The sequence below is a fragment of the Physella acuta genome, unplaced genomic scaffold (assembly GCF_028476545.2).
Source record: "Physella acuta isolate Inbredline_101_S28 unplaced genomic scaffold, ASM2847654v3 ptg000381l, whole genome shotgun sequence".
NCBI lineage: Eukaryota > Metazoa > Mollusca > Gastropoda > Physidae > Physella > Physella acuta.
This window is the reverse complement of record NW_026731900.1, coordinates 343,447-368,437: the sequence shown is the minus strand read 5'-3', so window position 1 is coordinate 368,437 and position 24,991 is coordinate 343,447. Positions and strand designations below refer to the sequence as shown.

Genomic DNA, 24,991 nt, shown 5'->3' with positions numbered 1-24,991 from the left:
TTTTAACGTCAGTTATGCACACACCCGACAAAACGACACGACAACTTAAAACGACACCATTTTTTATGCCTTGCAAACTCTAGACTAGTTTCAATACTGGACAAGAAAAGTCGATCATTAAATCTGTCCGTAGCTATAGTACATTCACATCCTGGTTTGTTTCAAACTTTTGTAAGACAGCAATGAAAATAAAATCATTGCCTTTAATTTACAACTTCAAACTTTCATTCAAATTTCTCCACTCATTTTTCTATTCAATCATTTCTTCCCTAGAAAAAAAAGTCATCTTTTAATATTTCTTAAATATTCGATTGATTTTCTTCACTTTCCCATTCTAGAACTTTCGTTATGTGAACAATAAATAGCAAATAATCTATAAGATAATCTACACCAATTGTTCAAACAGGCAGGGGTGGGGAGGGTGTATTAGAAGGGTTATACCTCACACAAGAGATCCCCAAAAATGGTGTTTATGTCACGTTTTTTCTACAATTTCAAGATGTTCAAAGTCAAATTAATGGTTTTCTTCTTTATATATATATATATATATATATATATATATATATATATATATATATATATATATATATATATATATATATATATTTATATATATATATATATATATATATATATATATATATATATATATATATATATGTGTGTGTGTGTGTGTAGGAAGTGGTTTTTTTTTAAAACATGACCAATTTTTGCCTACACCACCGATCTGCACCACAATTGTACACAAAAATGAATTGAAGAACATTTCAAACAAGTTAATATCACATGTTATTCACGAAAATGTACAGCTGATTCAAACGCTTCTTGTACCTGTACACAAAATAATTAAATGCCAGTAATTAAAACTACGAAATTCAGCGCTAATCTATTTGAAACAAAACAACTGCGTACTACTAAACCTTGTTTCACTTTGCCCTCTACTGCAAATATAACTACAGAACCAAGTTCGATAACTCAGGAATTCTAAATTTTCTTAGTTTAATGCATTGTTTCCCTTGGTCCATTCAATGCCCTGGATAAATAATAACGCGGTCTCTAGAAGATTTTAATTTATAAAAAAAAAATGCCGTTTTTAGAATTAAAAATAAAAGTTAATTATTAATACTCAAAGAATTTACACTGATGTAATTAGAAATAATGGCTGATCCTTCTATTGAAAATATTTCGTCTCAACACCAAGTTTTTTGTACAATTCAACTATTTCTTTAAGGATAGGGAAATTATTTTTTTAAAAAAAGCACATTCATTTTTTGGTTGTGGAATATTGCACATTTGAAATTGTTTATAAATTAATACTTATAACTGGTTCAAAGTCAACACAATAGTGTCCACACAAATGCAAATGTTTATCATATTGTCATATACAAAGGAAAAATTGATTAGCTTATGTTATTGCAGCATCGAGCTCATACGTCTATGGTTACCACATGATTCCTAGGTCACTTTGTGGCGCCTTCTTGTAGCGACTACTTGGTTGTAACCCGCGCCCCCCTATGGCGGCTACTTGGTTCTAACCCGCGCCCCCTGTGGCGGCTACTTGGTTCTAACCCGCGCCCCCCTGTGGCGGCTACTTGGTTCTAACCCGCGCCCTGAGCCCCCTCCTTCTGGCGGCCTCCACCATGTCCCGGGGGACTGTCCTGATGTAGCGCCTCTCTGGCGACGGACTCCTGGACTTCTTGGGCACGCAGGGCGCGTCCAGGATCCGGCTCCGTCTGCTGGAGTAGCTTGACAGCTCCGGGGGCGGGGGGAGGCTGACGGGCGGCTGGCTGAGAGGGGGGTCGGCCGGGTCAGAGATGATGTGGATTCTGGGCACCTTCAGGTTCTGGGGGAGGGACGAGGTGTCGCCGTCACTCAAGGCCAGGTGTTTGCCCCGCGAGCTGCTGACCTTCTCCGTGCTGTCCACGGAGCACCGCGGGGACTCGGAGCGTGTGGACATCTTGCTCAGGTCAATGGCCTCGTCATCGTTGTTGGACGAGAGACTCTCGCGGCGAGATCTCTTGGACAAGTCCAGGGTGAAGGGGAGGTTGGGGGAGTATGTTAGCTTCAACCGGGAGGAGCAGGGGGAGGTGGAGGCAGCCTTGAGCTGAGACCTCCCGATCTCACGACGCAGAGTCATGATGGAGTCAGCTGAGTCACGCCCGTTGTGGAGGACCACCCCGGCCTCTGGGGAGTCGAGGAGGGCTGGGTGGGGCCCGACGGGTAGGCACCCGACGGACGGGCATTTGGAGGTCTGGCGGGGGGACACGACGGGGCTCATGGCCAGGCTTGCACTGGCTGTTCTATGGGGAACTTCTTGGGGGAGGCTGGGCTTCACGTCCATGCTGCTCTCGTCCAGGTTCAAGGTCGTCTGGTTCAAGGTCGTCTGGTTCAAGGTCGTCTGGTTCAAGGTCGTCTGGCTCAAGGTCGTCTGGTTCAAGGTCGTCTGGCTCAAGGTCGTCTGGTCCATGGTCGCCTGATGCGAGCTCCCCGCAACAGTGCTGGCTGTAGTGGCTTTAGCGGACTCTGATTTTTCTTTGAAGAACGCAAACAGTTTTTCTGGGCTTATAGGAAGTGGGATGGGAATAGGGATGGGGATGGGGACGGCTACAGGGTAGGGGACTAGAACTGTGACAGGGGGTGAGGTTTGAGGGAAGAGGGGGACTTGCTGGGAGGGCGCTGGTTGTCTGGGGGCTGGGTGGGCAGACGTGGATGGGAGGGGGGAGGGTGGACTGACTGGGAAAGCTGAGCGTAGCCCGTGCATGTGGTTGTAGGCCAGGGGCAGGTGAAACATGTTGGACAGGGCCGGGTCTGAGAAGTAGGGGTGCACGGGCAGCTGCTGGTGCACGTCCCCCAGCAGGAAGGTGGGGGGCAGGTGGCGCGGGAAGTCGTGAAGAATATTTGGATTCAGCCCGTGGTGGGGGAAGGTGTGGGCCGGCCCGGGGGTGTCGGCTGAAGAATGGGAGGTGGCTGGAGAGGGGGGGATGGCGCTTCTCTCCGTACTCTCCCGCTTTCTCTCCGTGTGGCCGTTCTCTCCGCTCCTGTCCCTGTCCCGCAACAGTTCCCGTCTCGACTCGTGTCTGGACTTGACTTGACTCGAGCTGGGGGTGTCTTTGCTGCCCTCACCCTGCCGGTTGGGGGAGAGGAAGCGGGGGTAGAGCAGGGGACTGGCACCGTACCTGAGAGGGTTACCGGATGCCAGACCAACGTGTGGCGGCATCATGGCTAGCAACTGTGACGTGGCCCAGTTGGGCAGCAGAGTCTGTGGCGCGGTGTTCTCGGTACCGTCTGTGGGGCTCAGAATTGTCGGGACGTTGCCAGCACGCTGGGGCGGGGGGTTGGCAGCCCGCTGGGGCGGGGGGTTGGCAGCCCGCTGTGGTGGGGCGTGCTTCACTTTCTCCTTCCTCCCCACCCCCGAGGTACCGGACTCCGCGGGTTTACCGTCTAAGAGAAGTTTTTTAATCCGGTCTCGTCGGTAGCGGTTATCACATGAGTTAAGCTTCTCAAGGGGCTTAGATGTTACCCTACTCATGACGTCATGTCTCTGAGACAGCACCGGAAGTGTCTTTAAGCCCATCCTGTCTTCAACAGAACAGCTGCTGTCGTCGCTGTGTGCTGTTCTCATGTTGGTCTCAGTCAGGGACGACCTTTTATCCCTCAGCTCTCCTGGCTCCTCCTCCTCTCCCCTCCCCTGTCTACCCCCTCCCTCGCTCCTCTCCTCCACTTCCTCCTTGACCCTGACCCCGGGGTTGGCGTTGTTAGAGAGCCAGAGGTCGGGGGTGATCAGGATCTCGCCCTGGCTGGGCTGGACTCTGGGGTCCCCCGAGCTTTTGTCCTCGTCCCCAGCCACGATCTGCTGGAGGTGCTGCCTGGCCTCCGTGCAGAAGACGTTCATCTTGTACTGGTTCAGGCACTTCTCGCTGCAGAACTGGAGCTGTACGTCCCCGTCATGGAAGTCCACGAAGTTGACCGTCTGCTTCAGGCTCTTGCACCAGTCGCAGATTTGCGTCATAGGGAGTTCTAGCTGCTGATTGGATGAGAGGAACACGTGGTTAGACATGTCTACTAATCGTGATGTCATAATTCAAATACTTATAATATAAATAAAGGTACATTTTACATAGATTACAACATGTGTGCCAGAAGTTTGATGGTCTACAGATTACTACAGCCTGCAGGTATCTGATCATCCATGCATACATTATTGAAAGCACTCAACATAAGTGGCCGTTTGATGTGCATACAGTGAACCCATATGTCTAAGTCACATATTCCCCACACGTCGGCACATATTAACCACAGTATGTGGCCACATATAATTAAGTCACATATTGCCACATGTCTCTACATATCGACCCCCCCCCCCCCAACAACACCACACAGTTCACGTTTTAACTGCAATTTATAAATATCTTTAAATACTGACGTGAAAGACAATTACTAGGCATACAGTGAGTACATGGGATGGTATATTTCTCAATCAAGTCTTCCATAAATGTGGATGAACATATCAGCAAACATGCATTTCTTAACCAAGCCTGAACAAATTGTTGATGTCCCTTAACATTTAAAGATAACTGTACACCGTACTATATCAATCTGAAGCGTACAACTGATAATACTGAGTGCAACCATACCATTCAACCAGCTAATCAACCAGTCTCCCGTACATACAGACACACGAGAGTTCAAGTAGGTCACCTTGTTCTTCTTGAAGAGCGCCCTCCGGCACTGGGTGAAGCAGAGTTCGCTGCAGAAGGATTTGATCCCCGACTGGGTGCCCAGCGTGCAGAGTTTGGTCCCCTTCTTGTGGCACCAGGAGCAGACGATCACGGCCCCTCGCTCTTTGCCTGGCTCGTCTGCTGAATCAACACAAAGGTAGGAGAAGGATTAGGTCATCACGTGACTGGTGGCTTGAGTCATGTGACTTATGTCGTTGGAACAGTTAGCACATATATAGTAATATTATATATTTTGTTATATATATATATATATATATATATATATATATATATATATATATATATATATATATATATATATATATATATATATATATATATATATAACATATATATACAGCGAGCATGTCGAGTGTTGCAGACATAACCAGTTGTAGACTAGACACCTACAAAAATAAAGTTGTTAAGAAACACCCCCCCCCTACCCTCGCCTACACCTTCCTCTCCCTTCCACACATGAAAGAAGCTTTCATTATAAAATCAAAAGTTTTGTGTTTTCGTGCCGAGGCCTACCTTATGGGAAGAAACCTGATCCCTTCCCTTCCTCCAATCCCACTTTTGCCACCCATTTTTTTCTGCAAGACGGGCTCGGGTTTCGCCTCTGAACAAACAGTTCACTTATTGACGTGGGTGTCGCCTTACTCCCCACCGGGGTCGGGTTGCCCCCACACCTTCAGCCTTTCCCCCAGCCTGGAGAGCTTTCACTTAAGTCATAAAAACCCCAGCTGTCTACAAATGTAGACCCCGATAGTTGAGACCCCGACCCCTGGACCTAGCGGGATCTAGGTTGCATCTATCTCTAAAGATCACGACCTACTGTCGTATTGGCGAAGAGATCTGATTTCACAAGGCACTTGCCGTGTAAGCTTTCATCATTTAACAGCTAAAATATCAAGGGAGAGATAGGTTGTAGTGACGGCTCTCGGTACGTCTAGCTACTGACACTTGATACCGAGACTTGTAGGCTGACTGATTACTTGGATTAATTGTTACTGCTATTAAACATCAACACTAGGTATGGGGGAATGAATCGAGATATCGTCGTGTGTTTGCGTGTGTGTGAGTGTGCGAGCAAGATCGTGTGTATGACTGTGTATTCGCGTGGATGTGTGTGTATGTATATGTGCCTTTGTTTGGTCTAGTTTTATAGTTCTAAATATGTGTAATTTGTGTTCCGTAAGAAAAGTAATATTTCTGTTACGTAACAATCATTCCGTGCAAAATGTATCTTAAATTTTGGACAAAATAAGTATGATCTAAATAAAATATTTGAAACGTATATTTTAAATCAAGCCCAGACACTCACATACGTTGGTGGTATCCTAGTATTCTGAAAGCAGCGGTATTATATTCTGATGGTATCAATGTTCTTGTTGGCCAGATATTTTTAGAGATGTTGGCACAATATGTGGTTTATAAATGTTGTGTGATTTTTTTTCTTTATTTGGAGATTAGAAGATGTATTTTTAGTGAGTCTTTCCAGGAAACTTTCAGGGAAGTTCGTTACCTGTTGGTGTCGTTACTTTAATCTTTGAGGGGCATTAGCCTGTGACAGGTAGAGGGGCATTTGCCTGTGACAGGCAGAGGGAGAGTTGCCTGTGACAGGTAGAGGGGCATTTGCCTGTGACAGGTAGAGGGGCATTTGCCTGTGACAGGTAGAGGGAGAGTTGCCTGTGACAGGGAGAGGGGCATTAGCCCGTGACAGGCAGAGGGGCATTTGCCTGTGACAGGTAGAGGGAGAGTTGCCTGTGACAGGTAGAGGGGCATTTGCCTGTGACAGGCAGAGGGGCATTTGCCTGTGACAGGTAGAGGGAGAGTTGCCTGTGACAGGTAGAGGGAGAGTTTCCTGTGACAGGCAGAGGGGCATTTGCCTGTGACAGGTAGAGGGAGAGTTGCCTGTGACAGGGAGAGGGGCATTAGCCCGTGACAGGCAGAGGGGCATTTGCCTGTGACAGGTAGAGGGAGAGTTGCCTGTGACAGGTAGAGGGGCATTTGCCTGTGACAGGTAGAGGGAGAGTTGCCTGTGACAGGTAGAGGGGCATTTGCCTGTGACAGGTAGAGGGAGAGTTGCCTGTGACAGGGAGAGGGGCATTTGCCTGTGACAGGTAGAGGGAGAGTTGCCTGTGACAGGGAGAGGGGCATTAGCCCGTGACAGGCAGAGGGGCATTTGCCTGTGACAGGTAGAGGGAGAGTTGCCTGTGACAGGTAGAGGGGCATTTGCCTGTGACAGGTAGAGGGAGAGTTGCCTGTGACAGGTAGAGGGGCATTTGCCTGTGACAGGCAGAGGGGCATTTGCCTGTGACAGGTAGAGGGAGAGTTGCCTGTGACAGGTAGAGGGGCATTTGCCTGTGACAGGCAGAGGGGCATTTGCCTGTGACAGGTAGAGGGAGAGTTGCCTGTGACAGGTAGAGGGGCATTTGCCTGTGACAGGTAGAGGGAGAGTTGCCTGTGACAGGTAGAGGGAGAGTTGCCTGTGACAGGTAGAGGGGCATTTGCCTGTGACAGGTAGAGGGAGAGTTGCCTGTGACAGGTAGAGGGGCATTTGCCTGTGACAGGCAGAGGGGCATTTGCCTGTGACAGGTAGAGGGAGAGTTGCCTGTGACAGGTAGAGGGGCATTTGCCTGTGACAGGTAGAGGGGCATTTGCCTGTGACAGGTAGAGGGGCATTTGCCTGTGACAGGTAGAGGGAGAGTTGCCTGTGACAGGTAGAGGGGCATTTGCCTGTGACAGGCAGAGGGGCATTTGCCTGTGACAGGTAGAGGGAGAGTTGCCTGTGACAGGTAGAGGGGCATTTGCCTGTGACAGGCAGAGGGGCATTTGCCTGTGACAGGTAGAGGGAGAGTTGCCTGTGACAGGTAGAGCGACAGTTAAATGTGGCAGATACACAGGCAGGTGAGAACTAATCTTGTCCTCCGATAAATACCACCATAATCAGCGAACATTAATTGCCTACTCCCCAAAACAATGGACACCAAAGAATGAACTGTACTCACTACTCCCCAAAACAATGGACACCAAAGAATGAACTGTACTCACTACTCCCCAAAATAATGGGCACCAAAGAATGAACTGTATTGCCTACTCCCCCCAAAAAATGGGCACCAAAGAATGAACTGTACTCCCTACTCCCCAAAACAATGGGCACCAAAGAATGAACTGTACTCCCTACTCCCCAAAATAATGGGCACCAAAGAATGAACTGTATTGCCTACTCCCCCAAAAAAATGGGCACCAAAGAATGAACTGTACTCCCTACTCCCCAAAATAATGGGCACCAAAGAATGAACTGTATACATAAGCTAGAAAGCGTTGGAGGAAAATTCCCATTGACTAAAAATATTGTCACGACGCAAGTTGAAGGTATCTCCTATCGGTTTTATATTTCAGGAAAACTGTTCATTTGATCTGGTCTATCACGTTATTTTTAATTCTCGAGTATTTGTTTACGGGAAAACCCAAAATTGAATGTTAAGATCTTTCTATGGAGAGACGATAAGTGCTTAAGTGAAAGGTCAAGTCGTGATTGTCCAACAGAATCTTTGGTGTCTTAGACAGACTTTTTGTAACCTTAGACAGACTTTTTGAAATCTTAGACAGACTTTTTGTAACCTGAGTCACCAACTAACGCCTACTACCACGTGTACATTGGTATAGTAACAGCTTATGTGATTGCACAATGTTGCTTGAACAGTTCGACAGCCGACATTTAAACTCTGAAACCCCCAAACGTCAAACTAATATTTTTCACAACATATCTACTACAACGACAAAGCTCCAACCCCACTAATACCATCTAAAAAGAGCTTTTTCGACTATGACCCTGACACCCCCAGCATGTAAAATAGGCGTGTCCAACTATAACCCTGATACCCCCATCATGTAAAATGAGCTTGTCCGACTATACACTAACACACCCAACATGCAAAATGAACTTGTCCAACTACAATCTTGATACCCCCAGCATGTAAAATAGGCGTGTCCAACTATAACCCTGACACCCCCAGTATGTAAAATGGGCGTGTCCGACTATAACCCTGACACCCCCAGCATGTAAAATGGGCGTGTCCGACTATAACCCTGACACCCCAGCATGTAAAATGGGCGTGTCCAACTATAACCCTGACACCCCCATCTTGTAAAATGGGCGTGTCCAACTATAACCCTGACACCCCCAGCATGTAAAATGGGCGTGTCCGACTATAACCCTGACACCCCCAGCATGTAAAATGGGCGTGTCCGACTACAAGATTCCTGGTTAAACCTTGCCAAGATACCAGTGAAATTTGAGAGAAATCGATTCCGCTAAGCGAGCTGTAAACTTGCCGGCTTCTGGCCACGGATCGGTAACTTTTACCGGCTTCGGGACACCGGATGCTTGTAATGTGATATTAACAGCTTCCGGCTATTGAACCGGTTAGCCTTGACCTAACCGGCATTCATGTCCACATGAAACAAGTAGCCAGTGGACACACCTAACTGGACACAAGTAGCCAGTGAACAGACACACCTAGCTGGACACACCTAGCTGGACACAAGTAGCCAGTGAACAGATACATTTAGCTGGACACCCCTAGCTGGACACCCCTAGCTGGACACCCCTAGCTGGACACACCTACGTGGACACACCTAGGTGGACATGGTAAATCTGCATTGGTACCATGTAACATTTATCAGTATCGTGCGAGCAGATATCGTTCATGGTATCGGGTTCATCACATCGATCCTGCCCTAGGACCATTATAAATAGATAGTAATGCATAAAAACCTGGGAGGGATTGAGGATGGGGGGGGGGGGGGGGTGGGGGTGGCGTATCTCCTCATCTCCGAGACCTGAGGTTGGTTTCAACATTGAATTAATTACTCGTCACCGGATCCGGTTTTCCGTTAAACACGGCAGAGTTTACGGCCGTCGGAATGGCATCGTAATCAACCGGATTAGCAGAGTGAAAGCGGAACGACCTTCGCCTTCAAACAGGCCGGCATCCAGTGATACTGGATATTGCGTCACGACGCAAACATAAATTAAGTGGAACTAAATATCAGGGTAATTAGCCATCACGACCATTTTTTAAAAAATAGTCATGTCCACGCCCCATATTAATCAGATTGTATGTTATTAATTAACATTTACAATTAAGGAGGGTAAGTCAGGTCTAGTCAATATGACGTCATCAACTGACCACTGACTCACATAAGTTTGGGGATGTTTCAGATTGATTTTTTTTTTAATTGAGCACAGAAAGAAAATTATCACTGTTTAATGCTGCATGTTTTCTGAAGGTCATTTTTCTGTTTACATTTACCACACATTATGGTTTGATTGTTTAGAATATTTTACAATACAAACGATAGACGTTACAAATAAACGGTAAACAAACGAGAGGAAAAGAAATATGGTGTAAGTGTACCCGAATTGTACACAACAAACATTGGTGTAAGTGTACCCGTACACAACAAACATTGGTGTAAGTGTACCCGACACAACAAACATTGGTGTAAGTGTACACGATTTGTACACAACAAACATGGGTGTAAGTGTACCCGTACACAGCAAACACTGGTGTAAGTGTACCCGACACAACAAACATTGGTGTAAGTGTACACGGGATGATGGCGTTTAACCGATCAAATCTTTGCCGGTGCGCTCATGTGTCTTCGTGATTTAGAAAGGCCGGAAATTCTGGAATAATTCCTTATTTGGTTTGTCTGGGCAGTGTTTACCCAGCGCCCAGTTCCATCTGACCAGATCTGGAAACATCACGCCGGAAGTGGGCTTAAACTTGAACACATCTGCAGGGAGGGAGGGGACATCTGCAGGGAGGGAGGGGCTAAACCTGTCCTATCAGTCGAGCAGGTAGACGGTCGATCCAGACGCAATTAGAGACGGTCGCTGTATCAAGAAACGGTTCCAGGCAGGCTGGTTTATCAAGAAACCATCAATTTTCAGCGGCTCGGGTACCGTCACATGAGCCGGGTATGTCGGCTCGCGTTACCCGCCATCTTGTTGGCGTAGATCGCCTGTTTGATGTATAGGTGTCCGCTTACAGAGTGCTTGACGGTCACGTGACCGGCCGCCATACTGTGGCCGTCTCACGTGACCTAAAGGTATAGATTGGCGGAGATCTGGGCCAGGAACAGTTTTAATGACCACTTTGTGTTGCTCGGCTTGTTTTAATACGTCTCATTGTAAACACGTTATCATTTTATATTTCAAACATCACGGGCTGTTTAACTTGTTCTTGAGAGGCCGAACGGGTTGCAGTGCTAGTGATTGCACAAAGCTCGACACAGCTTTTAGGCGCTTGCAGGTAGGGTTGGGTTCATCTTAATGTAGCAGGCAGGGTTGGGTTCATCTTACTGTAGCAGGCAGGGTTGGGTTCATCTTACTGTAGCAGGCAGGGTTGGGTCCATCAGCCAGGGTTGGGTCCATCTTATTGTAACAGGCGGGGTTGGGTCCATCAGGCAGGGTTGGGTCCATCTTACTGTAGCAGGCAGGGTTGCGTTCATCTTACTGTAGAAGGCAGGGTTGGGTTCATCAGGCAGGGTTGGGTCCATCAGGCAGGGTTGGGTCCATCTTACTGTAGCAGGCAGGGTTGGGTTCATCTTACTGTAACAGGCAGGGTTGGGTTCATCTTACTGTAGCAGGCAGGGTTGGGTTCATCTTACTGCAGCAGGCAGGGTTGGGTCCATCTTACTGTAGCAGGCAGGGTTGGGTCCATCTTACTGTAGCAGGCAGGGTTGGGTCCAACTTAATGTACCACCTGCAGCGGTCAGGCGTCGTTAGAGCAATGATAAAACTTGTGCGTTAACATCATTATCAGCTATATATTTGGCTTGTTCTCGCTGGTTGCATATGTCATTATGCCATCACAGATGTCATTAAATTATATCTGTCATATCTTTTGTATCTGTCAATGTCGGTTGTGTAGGTGTCTCATGTCGTTGCAGTCTAAAATGTACCAATGACAGATCTTATATTGTTAATCGTAGCTTCAAATATAAACCAATCAGTGCTTGATTCGTAATTATGGAGGAACTGACCACCCCAGCAGTGGTACAGTAATTATGGAGGAACTGACCACCCCAGCAGTGGTACAGTAATTATGGAGGAACTGACCACCCCAGCAGTGGTACAGTAATTATGGAGGAACTGACCACCCCAGCGCTGATACAGGTTAGGCCAACATGTTTACTCTCGCCTAAATCAATACCAGCTAGATCGATACCGGCTAAATCGATAACACTATCGATCATCCAATCAGGAAACTGTTAAGTTGTTTCTACATTGAAATTATGACTTCAGTCACGGATCAACTCTAACTTTAACAGAAGATACTGTTGTTGTACAGGTACCGTCAACTCTAACTTTAGCATCTACCAGACGACACTCTTGTAGTAGAGGTACAGTCAACTCTAACTTTAGCATCGACACTCTACGAGTAGAAGTACCGTCAACTCTAACTTTAGCATCGACACTCTACGAGTAGAAGTACCGTCAACTCTAACTTAAGCATCGACACTCTACGAGTAGAAGTACCGTCAACTCTAACTTTAGCATCGACACTCTACGAGTAGAGGTACCGTCAACTCTAACTTTAGCATCGACACTCTACGAGTAGAGGTACCGTCAACTCTAACTTTAGCATCGACACTCTTCTAGTAGACGTACCGTCAACTCTAACTTTAGCATCGACACTCTACGAGTATAGGTACCGTCAACTCTAACTTAACAGACGACACTCTTCTAGTAGACGTACCGTCAGCTCTAACTTTAGCATCGACACTCTACGAGTAGAGTTACCGTCAGCTCTAACTTAACAGACGACACTCTTCTAGTAGACGTACCGTCAGCTCTAACTTTAGCATCGACACTCTACGAGTAGAGTTACCGTCAGCTCTAACTTAACAGACGACACTCTTCTAGTAGACGTACCGTCAGCTCTAACTTTAGCATCGACACTCTACGAGTAGAGGTACCGTCATCTCTAACTTTAGCATCGACACTCTACGAGTAGAGGTACCGTCTAGCAGTGCCCTAACACATTTACAGACTGTTTCAATCTGGTGTATCCCGATGGTTTCCTGCACCATTACCAAGTTCATCTACATCAAACACAACACAGCTAACATAAGGACTTTTGTCACTGTTGCTGCTACCAACAATATGGCATTCAGCTGCCTTTTGGACATTTTTAATGGCTTTTAGCTTAACTAAGGAAATGTTTCTTGGCTTTACAGATACAGAATAGTAATGTTTCTTACATGTATCATTCAATAAGCCATTACAGAACGGAACTGTTTGATATCATTCAACTTGCCACATTGTTTCTTACATGTATCATTTAATAAGCCATTACAGAACGGAACTGTTTGATATCATTCAACTTGCCATATTGTCTGAGGCCTCCAGTTTTTTTACCTGCCTCGTCGTGAAATCCTGGCTCACCAAGATCATGCCAGAATGCACGCGACACCTGCACGCACGTGCTGGGTACCTCACGGTTAAGTGGGGGAGGGGGGGGGGAGATCTCTTTTTTTAACTGTTGATCTGTAAAATGTTTCAACCCCACCACCCACTCTAGTAAAACAGTTTAAACATCACCACTGTCCCCCTAACCCCATTTTAGTAAAACAGTTTAAACATCACCACCGTCTCCTCCTCCCCCCCCCCTTCTAGTAAAACAGTTTAAACATCACCACCGTCTCCCCTTCCCCCCACTCTAATAAAACAGTTTAAACATCACCACCGTCTCCTCCTCCCCCACTCTAATAAAACAGTTTAAACATCACCACCATCTCCCCCTCCCCACTCTAGTAAAACAGATGAAACATCACCACCATCTCCCCCTCCCCCACTCTAGTAAAACAGTTGAAACATCACCACCGTCTCCCCCACCCCCCCCCCCCCCCCCACTGTAATAAAACAGTTTAAGCATCACCACCGTCTCTCCCTACCCCCCACTCTAGTAAAACAGTTTAAACATCACAACCGTCTCCTTCACCCCCACTCTAATAAAACAGTTGAAACATCACCACCGTCTGCCCCTACCCCCCCTACTCTAGTAAAACAGTTGAAACATCACCACCGTCTCCCCCCCCCCCCCCCACCACCACACGTGGTAGCCATCCACACCCTCATCTCTCACTCCCTGTCTAAACCAGACCCTCGGCCACTTTGTCAGGATCTACCCAGACGGCTCTGAGGTCTCCCTGACCACCCCCCTGTGTTGTGATCCGACGTTTTCTTAACCAGATGCGACTTTACATTATCCATTCTCCGCTTATTCTGCAGTAACCCCCCCCCCCCTCCCCCTCCCCCTCACTCTCGCTAGCCCCCCAAAACTTCTACATCCCCACCCCAAAATTTCTACACCCTTAGTCCCAACCACGTGACAATTTGCAACACAAGATGTAACCGAACATTGCCATCTCCGCGGACAGAAACCGGAATTTCCGGAACAACTATCCATCACGTGACACCTGCCCGGAAGTCGCCGCTAGGCAAGGATTGAATGCGCGCGCACAATGACGGGATCATGTTTCAAGTCGATGTGTTCCACGTATTTTGGAAGGAGAGTAAGTGTATTAAAATCATCGGAAGGTCAGGCGTTATACGACGTAACAATGTTCCGTTAAAATTATAAACCAATTATCAAAAGCCACGTCCTAATCTGAGTTTGGCTTTAATGTCAAATGGATCCTTAATGTGCGGTATCGATATTTGAAATATCGAAGACATCCATAAGCTGAGCTAGAGAGGAATCGTCTCATGAATCAAACAAGCCGCGGTAATCGGATACTGTCTCGCTCGCGACATGGGAGGTGCTAGTTTCGCTTCTGGCATCTTGCGGGCTCCAGTTACAGTCGTCTGTTGCAACTGTAATGTTGGAAATGTTACAGTCTTCTGCTACAACTGTAATGTTACATCCGACTGTTACAACTGAAATGTTACAGTAGTCTGCTGCAACTGTAATGTTTGTAATATTACAGTCGTCTGCTACAACTGAAATGTTTGAAATGTTACAGCCGTCTGCTACAACTGTAATGTTTGAAATGTTACAGTCGTCTGCTAGAAATGTAATGTTTGAAATGTTACAGCCGTCTGCTGCAACTGAAATGTTTGAAATGTTACAGTCGTCTGCTGCAACTGAAATGTTTGAAATGTTACAGTCGTCTGCTACAACTGAAATGTTACAGTCGTCTGCTACAACTGTAATGTTTGAAATGTTACAGTTGTCTGTTGCAACTGTAATGTTTGAAATGTTACAGTCGTCTGCTGCAGCTGTAAAGTTTGAAATGTTACAGTCGTCTGCTACAACTGTAATGTTTGAAATGTTACAGTCGTCTGCTGCAACTGTAATGTTTGAAATGTTACAGTCGTCTGCTGCAACTGAAATGTTACAGTCGTCTGCTACAACTGTAATGTTTGAAATGTTACAGTTGTCTGTTGCAACTGTAATGTTTGAAATGTTACAGTCGTCTGCTGCAACTGAAATGTTACAGTCGTCTGCTACAACTGTAATGTTTGAAATGTTACAGTTGTCTGTTGCAACTGTAATGTTTGAAATGTTACAGTCGTCTGCTGCAGCTGTAAAGTTTGAAATGTTACAGCCGTCTGCTACAACTGAAATGCTACAGTCGTCTGCTGCAACTGAAATGTTTGAAATGTTACAGTCGTCTGCTGCAACTGAAATGTTTGAAATGTTACAGCCGTCTGCTACAACTGAAATGTTACAGTCGTCTGCTACAACTGAAATGTTTGAAATGTTACAGTCGTCTGCTGCAACTGTAATGTTTGAAATGTTACAGTCGTCTGCTGCAACTGAAATGTTTGAAATGTTACAGCCGTCTGCTACAACTGAAATGTTACAGTCGTCTGCTACAACTGAAATGTTTGAAATGTTACAGTCGTCTGCTGCAACTGAAATGTTACAGTCGTCTGCTACAACTGTAATGTTTGAAATGTTACAGTTGTCTGTTGCAACTGTAATGTTTGAAATGTTACAGTCGTCTGCTGCAGCTGTAAAGTTTGAAATGTTACAGCCGTCTGCTACAACTGTAATGTTTGAAATGTTACAGTCGTCTGCTGCAACTGAAATGTTACAGTCGTCTGCTGCAACTGAAATGTTACAGCCGTCTGCTACAACTGTAATGTTTGAAATGTTACAGCCGTCTGCTGCAACTGAAATGTTACAGTCGTCTGCTGCAACTGAAATGTTACAGTCGTCTGCTACAACTGAAATGTTACAGCCGTCTGCTGCAACTGAAATGTTACAGCCGTCTGCTACAACTGAAATGTTACAGCCGTCTGCTGCAACTGTAATGTTACAGTCGTCTGCTGCAACTGTAATGTTTGAAATGTTACAGCCGTCTGCTACAACTGAAATGTTACAGTCGTCTGCTGCAACTGTAATGTTACAGTCGTCTGCTGCAACTGAAATGTTACAGTCGTCTGCTGCAACTGTAATGTTTGAAATGTTACAGCCGTCTGCTACAACTGTAATGTTTGAAATGTTACAGTCGTCTGCTGCAACTGAAATGTTACAGTCGTCTGCTGCAACTGTAATGTTTGAAATGTTACAGCCGTCTGTTGCAACTGTAATGTTTGAAATGTTACAGTCGTCTGCTACAACTGTAATGTTTGAAATGTTACAGCCGTCTGCTGCAACTGTAATGTTTGAAATGTTACAGTCGTCTGCTGCAACTGAAATGTTACAGTCGTCTGCAACAACTGTAATATTACAGTCGTCTGCTACAACTTAAATGTTACAGTCATCTGCTGAAACTAAATTGTTTGAAATGTTACAGCCGTCTGCTACAACTGAAATGTTACAGTCATCTGCTTCAACTGAAATGTTTGAAATGTTACAGCCGTCTGCTACAGCTGAAATGTTACAGCCGTCTGCTACAACTGAAATGTTACAGTCATCTGCTGCAACTGAAATGTTTGAAATGTTACAGCCGTCTGCTACAACTGAAATGTTACAGTCGTCTGCTACAACTGAAATGTTACAGCCGTCTGCTACAACTGAAATGTTACAGCCGTCTGCTACAACTGAAATGTTACAGCCGTCTGCTACAACTGTAATGTTTGAAATGTTACAGCCGTCTGCTGCAACTGAAATGTTTGAAATGTTACAGTCGTCTGCTACAACTGAAATGTTTGAAATGTTACAGCCGTCTGCTACAACTGAAATGTTACAGTCGTCTGCTGCAACTGAAATGTTACAGTCGTCTGCTGCAACTGTAATGTTTGAAATGTTACAGCCGTCTGCTACAACTGTAATGTTTGAAATGTTACAGTCGTCTGCTGCAACTGAAATGTGACAGCCGTCTGCTACAACTGAAATGTTACAGTCGTCTGTTACAACTGTAATGTTTGAAATGTTACAGCCGTCTGCTGCAACTGAAATGTTACAGTCGTCTGCTGAAACTAAAATGTTTGAAATGTTACAGTCGTCTGTTGCAACTGTAATGTTTAAAATGTTACAGCCGTCTGCTGCAACTGTAATGTTTGAAATGTTACAGTCGTCTGCTGCAACTGAAATGTTACAGTCGTCCGCTACAACTGAAATGTTACAGTCGTCTGCTGCAACTGTAATGTTACAGTCGTCTGTTGCAACTGTAATGTTTAAAATGTTACAGCCGTCTGCTGCAACTGAAATGTTACAGTCGTCTGCTGCAACTGAATTGTTACAGTCGTCTGTTACAACTGTAATGTTTGAAATGTTACAGTCGTCTGCTGCAACTGAAATGTTACAGTCGTCTGTTGCAACTGTAATGTTTAAAATGTTACAGCCGTCTGCTGCAACTGAAATGTTACAGTCGTCTGCTGCAACTGAATTGTTACAGTCGTCTGCTACAACTGTAATGTTTGAAATGTTACAGTCGTCTGCTGCAACTGAAATGTTACAGTCGTCTGCTGCAGCTGTAATGTTTGAAATGTTACAGCCGTCTGCTGCAACGGTGATGTTTGTAATGTTACAGTCGTCTGCTACAACTGTAATGTTACAGCCGTCTGCTGCAACTGAAATGTTACAGTCGTCTGCTAGAAATGTAATGTTTGAAATGTTACAGTCGTCTGCTACAACTGTAATGTTTGAAATGTTACAGCCGTCTGCTGCAACTGAAATGTTACAGCCGTCTGCTGCAACTGAAATGTTTGAAATGTTACAGCCCTCTGCTATAAATGAAATGTTACAGTCGTCTGCTACAACTGTAATGTTTGAAATGTTACAGCCGTCTGCTATAAATGAAATGTTACAGCCGTCTGCTACAACTGAAATGTTACAGTCGTCTGCTGCAATTGTAATGTTTGAAATGTTACAGCCGTCTGCTATAAATGAAATGTTACAGTCGTCTGCTACAACTGTAATTTTTGAAATGTTACAGCCGTCTGCTGCAACTGAAATGTTACAGTCGTCTGTTGCAACTGAAATGTTACTGTCGTCTGTTGCAACTGAAATGTTACAGCCGTCTGCTACAACTGAAATGTTACAGCCGTCTGCTACAAATGTAATGTTTGAAATGTTACAGTCGTCTGCTACAAATGAAATGTTTGAAATGTTACAGCCGTCTGCTGCAACTGAAATGTTACAGTCGTCTGTTGCAACTGTAATGTTTAAAATGTTACAGCCGTCTGCTGCAACTGAAATGTTTGAAATGTTACAGTCGTCCGCTACAACTGAAATGTTACAGCCGTCTGCTACAACTGAAATGTTTGAAATGTTACAGTCGTCTGCTAGAAATGTAATGTTTGAAATGTTACAGTCGTCTGCTACAACTGTAATGTTTGAAATGTTACAGCCGTCCGCTACAACTGAAATGTTACAGTCGTCCGCTACAACTGAAATGTTACAGTCGTCTGCTGCAACTGTAATGTTACAGTCGTCTGCTGCAACTGAAATGTTACAGTCGTCTGTTGCAACTGAAATGTTACAGCCGTCTGCTGCAACTGTAATGTTTGAAATGTTACAGTCGTCTGTTGCAACTGTAATGTTTGAAATGTTACAGTCGTCTGTTACAACTGTAATGTTTGAAATGTTACAGCCGTCTGCTGCAACTGAAATGTTACAGTCGTCTGCTGAAACTAAAATGTTTGAAATGTTACAGTCGTCTGTTGCAACTGTAATGTTTGAAATGTTACAGTCGTCTGTTGCAACTGTAATGTTTAAAATGTTACAGCCGTCTGCTGCAACTGAAATGTTACAGTCGTCTGTTGCAACTGTAATGTTACAGTCGTCTGTTGCAACTGTAATGTTTGAAATGTTACAGCCGTCTGCTGCAACTGAAATGTTACAGTCGTCTGTTGCAACTGTAATGTTTGAAATGTTACAGCCGTCTGCTACAACTGAAATGTTTGAAATGTTACAGCCGTCTGCTACAACTGTAATGTTTGAAATGTTACAGCCGTCTGCTGCAACTGAAATGTTTGAAATGTTACAGTCGTCTGCTACAACTGAAATGTTTGAAATGTTACAGCCGTCTGCTACAACTGAAATGTTACAGTCGTCTGCTGCAACTGAAATGCTACAGTCGTCTGCTGCAACTGTAATGTTTAAAATGTTACAGCCGTCTGCTACAACTGTAATGTTTGAAATGTTACAGCCGTCTGCTGCAGCTGTAATGTTACAGTCGTCTGCTGCAACTGAAATGTTACAGTCGTCTGTTGCAACTGTAATGTTTAAAATGTTACAGCCGTCTGCTGCAACTGTAATGTTACAGTCGTCTGTTGCAACTGAAATGTTACAGTCGTCTGCTGCAACTGTAATGTTTGAAATGTTACAGCCGTCTGCTACAACTGTAATGTTTGAAATGTTACAGCCCTCTGCTATAAATGAAATGTTACAGTCGTCTGCTACAACTGTAATGTTTGAAATGTTACAGCCGTCTGCTATAAATGAAATGTTACAGCCGTCTGCTACAACTGAAATGTTACAGTCGTCTGCTGCAATTGTAATGTTTGAAATGTTACAGCCGTCTGCTATAAATGAAATGTTACAGTCGTCTGCTACAACTGAAATGTTACAGTCGTCTGCTGCAATTGTAATATTTGAAATGTTACAGCCGTCTGCTGCAACTGAAATGTTACAGTCGTCTGTTGCAACTGAAATGTTACTGTCGTCTGTTGCAACTGAAATGTTACAGCCGTCTGCTGCAACTGAAATGTTACAGCCGTCTGCTGCAACTGAAATGTTACAGCCGTCTGCTGCAACTGAAATGTTACAGCCGTCTGCTACAACTGAAATGTTACAGCCGTCTGCTACAACTGTAATGTTTGAAATGTTACAGCCGTCTGCTGCAACTGAAATGTTTGAAATGTTACAGTCGTCTGCTACAACTGAAATGTTTGAAATGTTACAGCCGTCTGCTACAACTGAAATGTTTGAAATGTTACAGCCGTCTGCTACAACTGAAATGTTACAGCCGTCTGCTATAAATGAAATGTTACAGTCGTCTGCTAGAAATGTAATGTTTGAAATGTTACAGCCGTCTGCTGCAACTGAAATGTTACAGCCGTCTGCTGCAACTGAAATGTTACAGCCGTCTGCTGCAACTGTAATGTTACAGCCGTCTGCTACAAATGTAATGTTTGAAATGTTACAGTTATCTAGTGCAACTGAAATGTTGGCTGAAAATGTATGGTCGTACGAAAGATGATATGTGGTTGTTTGTATGTAGGAGTTGGTACGTGGTTGTTTGTAGATTTACTAGTAGAATCAAGTAGAGCCAGTGTGACATAGATTTACCAGCAGGTCAGCGCAACCTAAGACCCATGTACCAGCAGGTCAGTGCGAACCTAAGACACGGTGCTAGATGTACCAGCAGATCAGAGCGACCAAGACACACTTCTACATGTACCGCACGTGTAATGTTACTCAAACGATGAGAGTGAGCTCCTGTCCATGTTTTTGTTTGTCAGACGAGGAGGATCAGTTGCCTCTTGGTCGTGTTACCTCCATTCTTTCTCTCTTCTATCGAGTTACCTCCATTCTTTCTCTCTTATAGCACGTTACCTCCATTCTTTCTCTCTCCTTTCTTCATTTGTTTCCTAGCTTGTGTCGCTTTGTTACGTGTTTCTTTGTATCAGATTTGTCGCTCTGGACTATCGTTTATTTCAGGAACTACATGTACAGAACTTTCTAGATTTGTCGCACTGGACTATCGTTTATTTCAGGAACTACATGTACAGAACTTTCTAGATTTGTCGCACTGGACTATCGTTTATTTCAGGAACTACATGTACAGAACTTTCTAGATTTGTCGCTTTGGACTATCGTTTATTTCAGGAACTACATGTACAGAACTTTCTAGATTTGTCGCACTGGACTATCGTTTATTTCAGGAACTACATGTCAAGAACTCTCTAACCGAGACAACGTTGGAGTGATGTCCCTTTAACCAAAAAAGTAAGACTTTGATGGGGGGAGGTGGGGGGTGGGGGTAGGAGAGGCAGTAAGCCTCATTAGCCACACACAGTCAAGCCTCCAAACATGTATGTGTGTCTGGGCGAGTGTTGTCTGTCTAAATCTTGTCAGGTCAAGTCTGGTCAAGTGTTTGATACGAAACAAAACTTGACTTACCACAAGTGGTTAGAGCTGGCGACACCAATCCACTGACGTCACTTCCGGAATCCCGCAAATCGTCCAGGTCGTCGTTGAACTCCTCCCCGTCCTCATCCATCTCGTCGCCCTCGTCGTCTGCTCCACAGCTGCTGCTGTTGTTGTTGGTGTCGTTAGCCTCCGCCGTCTTGGCCACCTCCCCCCTCTCCTCGGACCTCCCCTCCCTGCTCCTGCTTTTGGATACGGAATTCCCGGATCCAGTTTCCGGAACTCTCCGATCGACCAGAGCCTGGTTGGTTGAGTAATCAAGAGACAACTGAGGCGTGTCGGTCTTGTCCATCTTGGGCAGACCGTACCAGCCCAGCAGTTCGTTCATCGTCGTCTCCACGTACTCCTGGAAAGGAAAATTCAAATCTTATCTCCCCAGTAAAAAACCATTCTAACCCAGCAGTTCTCCCTGACTGTTTAGATAAGGCAGGATCGGCTTCACATGTACAGGATGACTCTACAAACACGGGTTCTTATGGGACAAGTGTGTGTGTGTGTGTGTCTGTGTGTGTGTCTGTCTGTGTGTGTGTCTGTGTGTGTGTGTGTCTGTGTGTGTGTCTGTGTGTGTGGGGGGTGTATATTTGTGTGTGTGTCTGTGTGTGTGTCTGTGCGTGTGTCTGTGTGTGTGTGTGTCTGTGTGTGTGTCTGTGTGTGTATGTGTGTGCCGTCAGCCGTGACCTTTGAAACCTGACCCTAAGGTCAAAGATACCTGGTACACGTGAAATTTGAAGGGGGAACTTAGGGGGCGTTGTCTTACACTCAGGGGATAAAGTTAGGGGAGCTTTTCTGGACAGGGTTTTGTGCTGGAGTGGGGTGAGTTTTGAGCGGGGGGTGGGGTTTGTGCGGGGGGTGGGGTTTGTGCTGGGGGTGGAATTTGTGCTGGGGGTGGGATTTGTGCTGGGGGGTGGGATTTGTGCTGGGGGGTGGGATTTGTGCTGGTGTGGCGTTTTAGCTGGGAGTAGGGTGGGGCTACCCTCCACGAAATAGCCACCATATCCCCCCCCCAAAAAAAAAAAAAAAAACAACATACATGCATACACCAACAGCAGCTCACAAACTAACCGACGATCCAAATGAACATGTGTATCTTGATTCAAACTCAAACTTTCCCAAGACAACCCGCAGTAAACAAACTCAAACTTTCCCAAGACAGCCCGCAGTAAACAAACTCAAACTTTCCCAAGACAACCCGCAGTAAACAAACTCAAACTTTCCCAAGACAACCCGCAGTAAACAAACTCAAACTTTCCCAAGACAACCCGCAGTAAACAAACTCAAACTTTCCCAAGACAACCCGCAGTAAACAAACTCAAACTTTCCCAAGAAAACCCGCAGTAAACAAACTCAAACTTTCCCAAGACAACCCGCAGTAAACAAAAAATAACCCGAACAGGACAGGACAACCCGCAGTAAACAATTTGAGAGTGAGCTCTTTATAGCCGGAGTTTAGAGTGAACCCCCACCCCCACCCCAGTTCTTTGAAACCTGATGCTTTGTACAGATGGCCTGAGCTAGATAACAAACCATCCTCTGTTTCTTTTCCTGCGCCTTCCCTGGCTTCCATCCAATAGCCCGCCTCCCATTACACGCCGCTACCATCATACCCAGAGCTCTCCGGTTCCATGCCAGACCTAACAATAACCCCACCCCCTCCCCGCTTACATCTGACATCAAATCTCAGCGCAACTGATCTCGGCCACAAAACCCCAACCTTGTAGAACCTCATCGCATCATATCGCCGTCTCCAGTTACACTCTTCAATTTCCATTTGCGTCATGGACGCAGATTCTAGCAAACATAAAGGGATTGTGGGAACCAAATTCAGAAATACACCAATAGAGTTCCAAAAAACAAAGACTAAGGTTTATTTTAGAGAGAAAATGTCCTGACTTTCTCTCAAGACACAAAATGTCTTGACTTTCTCTCAAGACACAAAATGTCTTGACTTTCTCTCAAGACACAAAATGTCTTGACTTTCTCTCAAGACACAAAATGTCTTGACTTTCTCTCAAGACACAAAATGTCTTGACTTTCTCTCAAGACACAAAATGTCTTGACTTTCTCTCAAGACACAAAATGTCTTGACTTTCTCTCAAGACACAAAATGTCCTGACTTTCTCTCAAGACACAAAATGTCTTGACTTTCTCTCAAGACACAAAATGTCCTGACTTTCGCTCAAGACACAAAATGTCTTGACTTTCTCTCAAGACACAAAATGTCTTGACTTTCTCTCAAGACACAAAATGTCCTGACTTTCGCTCAAGACACAAAATGTCTTGACTTTCGCAATGACAAGATAGTTGCCCTAGCAGACATTAAAAACTTTGACACGTCAACTCTTGTTTTGTTTTTTTAAATGTCAACACTATTTTGACGTTATTTTTAAGCGGCAATGGTCACACAATTATGTATAATATTTAATGCAAGGTTAAATACTAATATTTTAATTATTTGAGAGATAAATTAAACGGTGTTTTTGTATTTTATTATGACCTTTTTTTCCAGCGAAGTCCTAAGTTTGTTAGGCTGTTGGCTGTGAATGTTTACTAAGTTATATTTAAACGTTTCAGTATGTGGACGTCAGATTGTAAATGTTTACTAAGTTATATTTAAACGTTTCAGTATGTAGACGTCAGATTGTAAATGTTTACTGAGTTATATTTAAACCTTTTAGTATGTGGACGTCAGATTATAGGCTGTGAATGTTTACTGAGTTATAATTAAACGTTAGAGTATGTGGACGTCAGATTGTGAATGTTTACTGAGTTATATTTAAACGTTTCAGTATGTTGAAGTAAGATTGTGAATGTTTACTGAGTTATATTTAAACCTTTCAGTATGTGGACGTCAGATTGTGAATGTTTACTGAGTTATATTTAAACGTTTCAGTATGTTGAAGTAAGATTGTGAATGTTTACTGAGTTATATTTTAACCTTTCAGTATGTGGACGTCAGATTGTGAATGTTTACTGAGTTATATTTAAACGTTTCAGTATGTTGAAGTAAGATTGTGAATGTTTACTGAGTTATATTTAAACCTTTCAGTATGTGGACGTCAGATTGTGAATGTTTACTGAGTTATATTTAAACGTTTCAGTATGTTGAAGTAAGATTGTGAATGTTTACTGAGTTATATTTAAACCTTTCAGTATGTGGACGTCAGATTGTGAATGTTTACTGAGTTATATTTAAACGTTTCAGTATGTTGAAGTAAGATTGTGAATGTTTACTGAGTTATATTTAAACCTTTCAGTATGTGGACGTCAGATTGTGAATGTTTACTGAGTTATATTTAAACGTTTCAGTATGTTGAAGTAAGATTGTGAATGTTTACTGAGTTATATTTAAACGTTTCAGTATGTTGAAGTAAGATTGTGAATGTTTACTGAGTTATATTCAAACCTTTCAGTATGTGGACGTCAGATTGTGAATGTTTACTGAGTTATATTCAAACCTTTCAGTATGTGGACGTCAGATTGTGAATGTTATATTTAAACCTTTCAGTATGTGGACGTCAGATTGTGAATGTTATATTTAAACCTTTCAGTATGTGGACGTCAGATTGTGAATGTTTACTGAGTTATATTTAAACCTTTCAGTGTGTGGACGTCAGCATATACTCTGTGAATGTTTACTGAGTT

General features: G+C 44.4%; 1 protein-coding gene across 4 annotated transcripts in view; it reads right to left on the bottom strand.

Annotated features, from left to right (window-relative positions):
• Positions 1-772: 772 nt before the first annotated feature.
• Positions 773-24,991, bottom strand: part of LOC131942010 (sine oculis-binding protein homolog A) — a 65,612-nt gene continuing 41,393 nt past the window's right edge. For 2 of the 4 annotated variants that reach the window (XM_059301659.1, XM_059301660.1), the window contains exons 3-5: positions 21,323-21,695; positions 4,699-4,859; positions 773-4,024 (exon numbers count right to left, since the gene is read on the bottom strand). In XM_059301659.1, coding sequence (XP_059157642.1) covers positions 1,589-4,024; positions 4,699-4,859; positions 21,323-21,695 — 2,970 coding nt within the window. In that variant the 3' untranslated portion in view covers positions 773-1,588. The remainder of the gene's footprint in view (positions 4,025-4,698; positions 4,860-21,322; positions 21,696-24,991) is intronic. The other 2 variants (XM_059301661.1, XM_059301662.1) reach the window with 2 other exon arrangements.